Source organism: Anabrus simplex, chromosome 7 (genome assembly GCF_040414725.1).
Source record: "Anabrus simplex isolate iqAnaSimp1 chromosome 7, ASM4041472v1, whole genome shotgun sequence".
Lineage (NCBI taxonomy): Eukaryota > Metazoa > Arthropoda > Insecta > Orthoptera > Tettigoniidae > Anabrus > Anabrus simplex.
In genome coordinates, this window is record NC_090271.1 from 180553571 (window position 1) to 180565621 (window position 12051).

The window sequence follows — 12051 nt, forward strand, 5'->3', positions numbered from 1 at the left end:
GAGATATCATTTAAGTTTAGGTTGGGATTGAAATATTGGTCTATATGAATATAGAGGTTTTCAGTGACGTCTAGGAAAGAACCTTTGTTTAGTATATCTAATACCTCAAGATCTTGATTTATTTCAGTAAAGTTGTGCTTAAATTCTTTTATATGTAGGCCGACCGCAGAAAAACGGTTGTGTTTTATGGCATTGACATGTTCTGCATATATGATTTTAAAGCTGCGTCCTGTTTGCCCTAGGTAAGAACTTTTGCAGTCTTGGCAAGAAAACCTATATACACCTGATTTAGAAAAAGGACTACTTTTATTTATTGATGAAGAGTTGTGTAGGATCTCTGTGCTTCTATTGTTAGTACGAAAGGCTATTTTAATGTTGTGTTTTTTAAGAACGTTAGTGACGTTGTAAATTTCTTTATTGAAGGTAAATGTGGAAAACGTGGCAGTGCTAGTATTGTCTTTTATTAGGGTGGTTTTTGGGCGGTGTCTGAATTTATTGATTATTCTTTCAATAAAGGTTTCATTATATCCATTAAATTTTGCTATAGAGCGAATGGTGTTCAATTCTTTATTTAAGTTTTTTCTGGACATCGGAATTTTGAATGCTCGGTCTACTAAGCTATTATATGTAGCCGCTTTGTGTGTTTGGGGATGTAGTGTGTCATTTCTTATAGTAGTGGCCGTTTGAGTGGGCTTTCTATAGATACTATATGTGAACGAAGAGGGGTGCCTATTGATTGTTAGGTCTAGAAAGTTGATGGAGTTGTTTATCTCTGATTCTAAGGTAAATTTAATGTCATGATCAATGTTATTAAGGTTTTTGAGGGTGGATGGCACATCTATGGAGCGTTCATCTAGGATTATAAATGTGTCATCTACATACCTAGCCCAGAATTGGATATTAGCAAATTTGATGTTATTGTCGATGGCGGTGTGCTCTAGGAAATCAAGGTAGATCTCTGCTAAAATTCCTGAGGCTGGTGAACCCATAGCCAAACCATCTTGTTTGTAAATGATCTTATCGAATGTGAAATAATTATTGTTAATTAGTAATCTTAATATAGTCATAAAGTCTTGAACTTCTAGTTTACTTAGTTGATTGTTAGCAAGTAAGTTCTTTTTGATGATTGGGAATAATGAGTTGGTTTTTATGCTGGGATACATGTTGACTATATCAAAGGAGTGCATTGAATGATATGGTTGAAGTTTGAAACTGTTTAGTTTGTTCACTAATTCTACAGTGTTCCTGATGGATTTATTTGATGAGAATTTATAATGTTTATTAAGAAATTGTTGGATAAATTGAGATAATTTATATAAGGGGCTTAGTCTGTAGTTTATTATGGGTCGAATAGGGACACCAGTTTTGTGGATTTTGGATAGTGCTTTAGCTGTTGGTAGACCTGGGTTCATAGTAATTAACTTTTGTTTTTCTTGCTCAGTGAGGAGAAAAGATGTGCTTTTTAGAATTTGTTTCAATTGCCTTTGAATTGATTGTGTTGGGCCCTTCTTAACTATCGAAAAGGAGTCATTATCTAAGAAATTTTTGGTTTTTTGAATGTAATCTGTTTTATCCATAATGACAGTTGTGTTGCCTTTGTCGACCCCTATCACCAAAATCAACAAAGATTCCCTTACTGAAAGAAAACAAATTCTCAATCTTAAAAAGAAAGTCAAAGACAACCAACTCATCATTACAAAGGCCGACAAAGGCAACACAACTGTCATTATGGATAAAACAGATTGCATTCAAAAAACCAAAAATTTCTTACATAATGACTCCTTTTCGATAGTTAAGAAGGACCCAACACAATCAATTCAAAGGCAATTGAAACAAATTCTAAAAAGCACATCTTTTCTCCTCACTGAGCAAGAAAAACAAAAGTTAATTACTATGAACCCAGGTCTACCAACAGCTAAAGCACTATCCAAAATCCACAAAACTGGTGTCCCTATTCGACCCATAATAAACTACATGCTAGCCTATTTCCCACATTTTGGCTGAAGATGATGCCAAACAGCACAGAGATCCTACACAACTCTTCATCAATAAATAAAAGTAGTCCTTTTTCTAAATCAGGTGTATATAGGTTTTCTTGCCAAGACTGCAAAAGTTCTTACCTAGGGCAAACAGGACGCAGCTTTAAAATCAGATATGCAGAACATGTCAATGCCATAAAACACAACCGTTTTTCTGCGTCGAAACTAGTTCCAAGTGTAAATATATCTATAATCACAAAGAATGGGTACTGTCCACCTAATCAATACTTTATTATATCTTTGTTACTAAACAGTACCGGTTTCGACCTTCACAGAGGTCATCTTCAGCTGGTCATAAGATCTAAAGTTAACTTAAAATAATTTTAAAAACATTACTAAATCTAATGAAGAATGTCACATGATGTGAGTGATAAGATTAATATATACAACATATAAAATATACAATGATATGATGTATCTTCTGGTTTAAAAACAAGCGTCAAAATTCTGACATGTATATATTACTTAAATTTCTAGTGTACTAATACTGTTTGTGAGTAGTAGATAATTTGGTGAAATACAATTTCAACAAGTAAAATGTTTATGGCGTTCTTGAAGTACACTTTGAAGTTCAGTTCATGTTGGTAAATCGTTCTATACATTCATTGGTATGTTTATACTAAACATTCTGGAACATTCTATGATATGGATGTAATAAAATTTGTCAAATAATACATTAAAATACGAAAAAATGTTCACATGATTCTTGTGGTACGTTTGGAATTAATTTTGTACATTCACAGATATGTTTGTGCCAAGCATTCTAGAATATTCAACTATGTATGTTGTTTTTCTTTTAAGTTCATATGATTAAGAATGTTGAATAATGAACATGAAAATATTATGGTGTATCATTAGTTTTCTTGGTACTAATCTCGTTAAAAGATATTGAGTAGGTGCAGATGCTCCCTCTTTGTAGTTTTGTTGTTGGACATTCAGTAATATAATCCTGTTGACTGGTCGAATGTGTACTTAACACATGTGTAACAGTACACATTCGACCAGTCAACAGGATTATATTACTGAATGTCCAACAACAAAACTACAAAGAGGGAGCATCTGCACCTACTCAATATCTTTTAACGAGATTAGTACCAAGAAAACTAATGATACACCATAATATTTTCATGTTCATTATTCAACATTCTTAATCATATGAACTTAAAAGAAAAACAACATACATAGTTGAATATTCTAGAATGCTTGGCACAAACATATCTGTGAATGTACAAAATTAATTCCAAACGTACCACAAGAATCATGTGAACATTTTTTCGTATTTTAATGTATTATTTGACAAATTTTATTACATCCATATCATAGAATGTTCCAGAATGTTTAGTATAAACATACCAATGAATGTATAGAACGATTTACCAACATGAACTGAACTTCAAAGTGTACTTCAAGAACGCCATAAACATTTTACTTGTTGAAATTGTATTTCACCAAATTATCTACTACTCACAAACAGTATTAGTACACTAGAAATTTAAGTAATATATACATGTCAGAATTTTGACGCTTGTTTTTAAACCAGAAGATACATCATATCATTGTATATTTTATATGTTGTATATATTAATCTTATCACTCACATCATGTGACATTCTTCATTAGATTTAGTAATGTTTTTAAAATTATTTTAAGTTAACTTTAGATCTTATGACCAGCTGAAGATGACCTCTGTGAAGGTCGAAACCGGTACTGTTTAGTAACAAAGATATAATAAAGTATTGATTAGGTGGACAGTACCCATTCTTTGTGATTATAGATACTAAGTATCAATACGGACATGAAACTGATAGATTACAAGTGTAAATATATGTTGTAAATAAACTATAACATTTATTGTATTGAAAAGGTGGACCCTTTTAAGTTTCCTATCTTCCATTCTCAGTTCAATACGGACAAAAATGAAATTCTTAGATTTAAATGACATAGTTCTGTCGACTTGAGAAGATGTTCGCTCTTGGAGATTGTCTTTGACTTGCTATCTGACTTGTACACTGGTGAAGCAACTCGTTACTGTTCTTGGCAGAGTATTGTCCACACTTAACACATGTCAAGAAACCTTGGAAATCATCTCTAATTTCAATTTCAGATTTCAGGTTGTATGAAAATGATCATTCCAAAAGAATAGCAACCACATTCAGGAAAGAACACTGGACTTTGAATGAGATGCCGTACAGAACTTTCAAGACATAACTTGGAGCTCATTGTGAACTTCTAGAACATAAGATGACAACCTAAGCAGGAAGAAACGAGCCAGCAGGGTCAGAGATATGATGATAATGGATTTCTTCAGTCATCCTTCCCAGGATGATATTTCCATGGCAGGACGAGGGAAGTAAAAGTTAAGTCGGCTATTTTAATTACTTTCATTTGTAAAATTAGGGCATTTGTTTCTTAAAATGTAATATAATTTCAGTGCTAGTTGACTTTAATTTCAGATGTTTCTATTACTCTCTATTTCTTTTAGTAAAATTTCTTCTATATTTATTTCCGAGCTTTATAGAGTGGAGTAGAATCTATTAGAGTAGATATTCTTAGAATGTGGTATAACGTTGTAGCATTTGACTCTACTGACTATAACCATGCTGGTGTATATAAAATTAATAATAATAATAATAATAATAATAATAATAATAATAATAATAATAATAATAATAATAATAATAATAATAATAATAATAATAATAATAATAATAATAATAATAATAATAATAATAATAATAACTTTTTTATAATTTGCTTTACATTACACCAACACAGATAGGTTTTATGCAATGTTGGGGCAGGAAAGGGCTAGGAGTGGGAAGGAAGGTACAGCCCCAGCATTTGCCTGGTGTGAAAATGGTAAACCACAGAATACCATCTTCAGGACTGCTGACAGTGGGATTCGAACCCACTATCTCCGAATACTAGCCGCACTTAAGTGCCATACAGAACTATCAAGACATAACTTGGAGTTCATTGTGAACTTCTAGAACATTAAGATAACAGCCTAAGCAGGAAGAACCGAAGCCAGCTCTCAAGCTTAGTTCAATAATAATATTAGTCCTTCAAGTATAAATTAGTGGATAAACTGTACCTTGCGGTTACATTAGTCATTTCGATGATGAATTTGACACAGCTCAATAAGGATGTTAGATTTTCGATACCCATGGTACCTGATAACAGAAAATGCCAGAAAGTCTTCTAAAGGGGAATTTACTTATCGTCAACATGAGAAGGTATTCGAAAACAATAATCATCAAATAAACTATGTGAATTCATAGGAAATTTAATAATCAGGAAAGAATTGCATGGGAGTGTTTCATGTATCCATTTTTGCTTGTATTTCATGTTGTTGAGAGATGTATTTTTGCTATGTGAACTCCCACATTTTGGTAGAGATATTTCATTGCGGCCGTAGTGTGTTAAGCTGAAGTTGGAATCAGCTATATTCTTTGAAAATGTTATTGCTGTTGTTATGCAGCAGAGTTGAGTTTAGAAATCAGCTAAATTCTAAGGTGAGGATATGTCTGGCCAGATCATGGAGTACTGTACAGCCAGAGTTTCCACACTGAGTGCTCGGCAGTAGGAAATAACTTGACAACCCAAAGGAGCCAATGACTTCAGGTGGAAGAGCCCCTTTTGGAGGACAATAGCCCCTCAATGGAGGAAATACCATCAGGTAGCATCTAAACTCCAGCTTAGGGACAGCTACCAACAGCATCTGTTCCCTATGTGAAGGGCGGCTGATTTAAAATCCAATGAGAGATGAAGCAACACATCAGTTGGAGTACTTCTTTGTCGCATGAAATGGTTGTCTTTGCTATTCATGAAAGTTCAAGGGCTAGGACATTTCCTATAAATGACACATGTTATCCCCACCCGAACTATGTGACAAATGGGCAAGGGCTACCCGCTCACGGATGAAACAGGCTAATGGAGCGAGTCCCCTGTCTATGACTAGTCAATATAAATATTGGGACACTCATTGGAAGAAGCTGCAGGCTGGCAGAGACCCTGAGAAACCACCGAATCAATATCGCCTGTGTTCAGGAAATGAAATGGAAATGGTCAAAATCAAAAGACATAGATGATGGTTACAAGATCCTCTATCGTGGCACAAGATCTGCTCAAAACAGAGTTGTGGTGGTCGTTACTCAGAAACTTTGTGAAGCCATGATTGAAGTCAGTTGAATATCAGATTGAACAATAGCTGTCACAATGAACTTGAATACAATAGCCATACATATCATTTCCTGCTGTGCACCACAAAGTGGATTCCCTGATGATGTGAAGAAAGAATTCCAGGAACAGTTAGTTGCTCATATTTAAATGATACCCGCAGAAGAGCTCAACGGTCATATTGCAGAAGTGAGAGATGGGTATACCCAGTGCTATGGAGACCACGGATATGAGGCACAAAATGATGTTGAATGCAAGATCTCAGACTTTGCTGAATCTCACAATTTAGTAATTGCCAACGCATTCTTTCAAAAAAGGCCAGCACACCTCATTACTTACGTCAGTGGTGAGCATTCCACTCAGATTGATTATCGACTGGTACGTAGGTACATCTTCAACTTGGCATTAAATGCAAAAGTAATCCCATCAGAATCCATTGCCCCTCAACATCAACTGCTTGTTTTGGACATTCAAATTGGGCAGATAAAACCACATCGCCTCAGAAGACTGGTCCAGAAAGAATAAAATGTTGGAAACTCTCTGAAAAGAAGGACATGTTTGTGGCAAAGCTAAATTATTTTAGTGTAAACACTAATCAGCCTGTAGAAACCACGTGGGTTCACATCTCTGATCATATACACACAGCAGCAGCAGCAGCAGACAGTCTCAGAGAGACAAAATTAGTTAAATGGTCTCTGGACAAACAGACTTGGTGGTGGAACGAAGAAGTACAGTTTGCTGTCAAGGCTAAGAAGGAGGCCTAAAAGACCTGGCAGAAACAAAACTACAAGCAGATCATGACTAGTACAAGATGTTAAAATCTGCTGCAAAACACACTGTTGCCACAACAAAAAATTGCCACTACCAAGGCCTGTATGAGACACTCAATACGGCAGAGGATGCTAATGAAGCCTACCGTCTAGCAAAATCCCAGCACCGAGCAACTGAAGATAATGGCCACATCCTGCAAGTTAGAGATTCTAACAACCATCTTCTCTGAGACCCACTAGCTATTTAGGACCATTGGAGGGACCACTACAAGATTATATGTAATGAAGAATTCCCATTTCAGCCGATTCCTTGTGGTGATGCTGTTGCTGGATCTGTCCTGCCAATTACTATCCAGGAAGTATCACAAGCTGTAAGCAAGATGAAAAATAGAAAAGCAACTGGACCAGATGAAATACCATCTGAGGTTTGGAAGATACTCAGCCAAAGCAGAGCAGAATGCCTTGTGGCCCTTTTCAATTGCATTACTGACAAAAGATGCCTCCCCAAACTCTAGCTGTCAAGTAGTACCATACTCATTCTGGAAAGGTAAAGGTGACATTGGAAAAATTTTAAACTACCGCTCAATCTGCCTATTTCACTCGTTTAAAGATCTTTGAGAGAGTTGCATAGATAGTCAACTACACAACATTGTCCAGATCTCTCCAAACCCACGTGGCTTCATCAACAGGCTTAGGACAATGGATGCGATCCATGCAGCTTGCCTACTCATCAAGAAGCATAGCGAGAGAAGACAAAACCTCAACATCTGGCCTTTCTAGACCTGGAGAAAGCTTTCGATAGGGTGACACATGAACTTATCTGGAGGGCACTCCATGCACATTAAGTCTCAGAAGTCTATATTTGATGAGTCCAAATTCTCTACCATGATGTCACAAGTATGCTTCATTGCCCAGCACACAATCATTTCCAATCAATGTTGGAGTCCACCAGGGATCTGCACTTTCACCTTTATTGATCATACTGTGCATGGTCACAGTAATGTTAAACATCCAAACATCTCATCCATGGACAATTTTATGTGCTGACGACGTGTGCTTTTTTTTGGGATAAATCCCGTCAGATTGTAGGAGAAAGGATACCGGGATGAAATGATCACATGAGTGAACATGGTCTGTGGCTCAGCATTAAGAAAACTGACTACCTTAAATGTAATCCATAAACGGATAGCAGCATGAAGGTCAATGGTCAAGATCTCGTTAAAACCACCCAGTTTAAAAACCTCAATTCCTACATCAGCTTGGATGGCAAAACACTCCTTGATGCTTAAGCATGAGTAAATTCAGTGTGATTGAAATGGCAGAAAGCAGAGTTCTCTGCGACAAGAAAATACCCGATTATATCAAGGGGAAAGTGTAGCCTCAGTAAGACATAAGCAAGCTCTCCATGGAATGAGAAATGAAAATGCTCTGTTGGTTGTTAGGACTTACGAAACTTGACCATGTCAGAAATGACCATGTCAGATGGTGGATGGCACCAATTTCAGACAAGATGTGAGAAGCTCGCCTCGAATGGTATGGACATGTCACAAGAAGAGAAGATCGAACAGTTACTAAGCCAGTTCTCCAGTACAACCCAAGAGGAAATCGACTATGTAGCCATCCCAAGAAACGGTGGCTTGATCATCTGAAGGAAGACATGAAGACAGTGGGTATCAGATCTGATGATGCCCTTAACAGGACCAAATGGACAATGGCGTGCAAAGAAGCTGAACCTGCAGTCGCGGGAAAATGTTAGGAAGGAGCAGAATCAGAATTTGTGGACATGATTGTGAAGCTCTCATATACATCCTAAGCTGTGATATGCTGATGGTTGGAATCTTCTCATGGTTAATATTGGTATTTTGAGCGAGTGATAATTTGCATTTAGGCTGTCAAGTGTTAAAATATTTTACATTAAAATAATCTTTTTACAATTTTGCTTTACGTCGCACTGACACAGTAGGTCTCATGGTGATGATGGGATAGGTGATGATCTTCAGTGTAACTTAGTCTGTTTGTGGTTTCACATTGCAATATAATAATAATTCTGAATAAACCTAGGACATGTAATACTGATCCATAGACTGTGCTTAGATTTTGTACAATTTTGAACTTGTATATAGGCTATTTGTGCGTAGGATATTTGTACATATATTTTTCTCATCTGACAATTTATTTATGGGTGTTTTTATTCTTTTTAAAGAATTTGCATAAGTCATACAGACACAGATAGTTCTTATGACGACGATGTGATAGGAAGGGCAAGGAAAGGGAAGGAAACAGCCATGGCCTTAATTAAAGCACAGCTCCAGCACTTGCATGTTGTGAAAATAGGAAAGTATGGAAAACAACCTTCAGGGCTACCAACATGTGGGGTTTGAATCCCCTATCTCCCGAGGCAAGCTCACAGCTGCACGCCCCTAACCACAGACCAGCTCACTCGGTATTTACAGGTGTCATGCTCATGTGTGCTACTTTTCAGCAGTGAGTATTTTGTGTTATATCATGTGTTTTCCATGAGGTTGATGTTGCATTTTGTCTTATGTTGATTTGCATTTTCAGCATTGTTGAGTGCTATACCAGCATTGACCTGTACATATTTAAGAAATTGAGGTACTATTTTATTTTGGTTGCCAGGAAGAATTAACCTGATTATTTATTTCGGAAAAACAAGAGTCAGAAGTATTTTCAATTTGGCTGATTTTTCTGTCTTATGTACAATTAAATATAAATTAAATGTAAAGAAAAGATCAAATCAATCAATAGAAATTCTGTGACAGCAAAATTTAAAGATTTGAATTTTTGAGCATAATTAACTTCTTTCAAATTAATAATTCTTTCTCTTTGAAAATTTGATAATTTCTTGAAGAGTAGCATTTCATTTTTTTTTTTTTTTTTTTTTTGCTAGTTGCTTTACGTCGCACTGACACAGATAGGTCTTATGTCGACGATGGGATAGGAAAGGCCTAGAAGTGGGAAGGAAGCGGCCATGGCCTTAATTAAGGTACAACCCCAGCATTTGCCTGGTGTGAAAATGGGGAACCACGGAAAACCATCTTCAGGGCTGCCGATAGTGGGGTTCGAACCTACTATCTCCCGAATACTGGATACTAGCTGCACTTAAGCGACTGCAGCTATTGAACTTGGTTCCTGAAAAAAAAAAAAAAATATATCAACAACTTCAAGTTTAAACATTTCATATGAGAATTCTGACCAAAATGTTGTTTATTAGAATTTAGGGAATATATTTATTTCACCCTACTTTGCTTTATTTGAAAAGTGGAACAGAATTACATAAGAAGAATGGTGGAAAGAGAGAGAAAGTTGGAGAAGTACCCCAAATGCCCCAGCCCAGCTGGAGCTGTATAAGGGAAAATTATAATGATTATGACTTCCTACTGGTATTGTATAATTTTGAGGATCTTCTGCATTCCTTTTGCATAAAAGGGTTACTCCCATCAGCAGATTTCCTCTTGGAGAGAGTATTGGCTGAGATACAGTGCTGACTGCACTACTCTTATCTCTTGTTCTGCAGGTCAGGAATATGTGGAGCCTTACCCACATTATCCTTAGCTGGCCTCTTAATCAGAAGGGCACTTTACCATTATGCTCTTTAAACTTAATGAAAGAGAATTCCTTACCTGTACAACCATACTGTAAGAGGATGTGTGGAGGTTACCAAGAACCACTGACGAATATCAAACTTTGTTTGATGTATAAGCAATGGGCGTTCTGCAAGTTTAAAAAAGATGTATTACACAAAGTTGTAATCTGGTAAACTGATGTGCGATGTTTTTATGCTCTGCTTTATGTCATGAAAGAACACAGCACTTACAACCAGAAAACATGGACCATTTTTGTTACATCTAGCTTAAATTGTATTTTAAGGATACAAACTACTAATTCGAATTCATCCCAGAATAGGTTTTCTACAGACGCTTACCAGGAGTAGCCTAGCAAGAAATAAAGAGCATCAATAAATGTTAACACATTATAACATACAAAGAGGAAATGAGTGAATACACTGTGGAAATTTGATTACCTGAAATGAAGGACCAATTATCAATAACCTAGAACCTTTCAGAAGTTCAATTTGGGTATTAATGTAAAACAACATCTAACAAAATAATAATGTTATACATAGTACAATCTTCAAATAGATGGACTGGCTACATAATGCCACTGTGGTGCACCATGGAATGGTGCCGGGACAGTCCTTCACTTGTCCCAGAAAGAGACAATTGTGTGGACACAGTTTTAGCAGAACTACTATGGTCTATGTTGTGAAGGTGTGTTGAATGTGAGTGGTGGAATGTGAGAATATCACTGACAGGCTTAGGAGTTGGTCTCTTTTTTACCTCTCAGTCTCTTTTTTTGGTGGTTAGTCTCTCATACTCTCTATTCTTTTCTAGCTTTCTTGCCTTTGGCACGTGAGGGATTTAAAAATAATGTGGAGTTGAAGTAGAAGAACTGCGTGAGGCGTTATTCTCCAAATAGAATAAAGGTATGTACTTTGTGTTATGATACATAGGCAAGTCAATAAGTATCTGCAATTTTGCTCTAATTATCTTTAGGTTGGTTCTACGGCATTCTGTGCTCACCAACTGCCAGATGGCACCATTGTCTACGTCTGTGGTAGGTTTAAGCATTATCAGATTGGTACAGCTTGTGCTGTTGTGACGTAAAGATGGCCACGCCACTCTCTGTTTGCACCAAGGAAGAATAATATTCCGTAATCCGTTTTTTGTGGTCTGAGGGCATACCAGGAGTAGAAATTCATAGAATACTTTAAGCACAATTTGCGGACAATGTTTTGCCGTAGCAAAGTGTTTACCAGTGGATTGAAGAGGTCAAAAAGGGTCACACGAGCTCGAAGGATGAGGAAAGATCCGGGCGTCCATCTGCAACTGTAACTGATGCCAATATTGAACAAGTGCGTGATATGACCCTGAATAACAGACGAGTGACTGCTGATGATGTGGCAAACCATATGCACATTAGCCATGGTTCTGCATATGAAATCATGCATAACAGGTTTAACTTTCACAAAGTCTGTTCGAGAT

General features: G+C 36.5%; 1 protein-coding gene across 1 annotated transcript in view; it reads right to left on the minus strand.

The window, feature by feature from the left end:
* The window catches only part of LOC136877771 (tubulin glycylase 3A-like), a 165754-nt gene that overhangs the window by 29374 nt on the left and 124329 nt on the right, over positions 1-12051 (minus strand). Inside the window, exon 7 of the mRNA XM_067151977.2 lies at positions 10630-10720. Within this exon, the coding sequence (XP_067008078.2) occupies positions 10630-10720 (91 nt within the window). The remainder of the gene's footprint in view (positions 1-10629; positions 10721-12051) is intronic.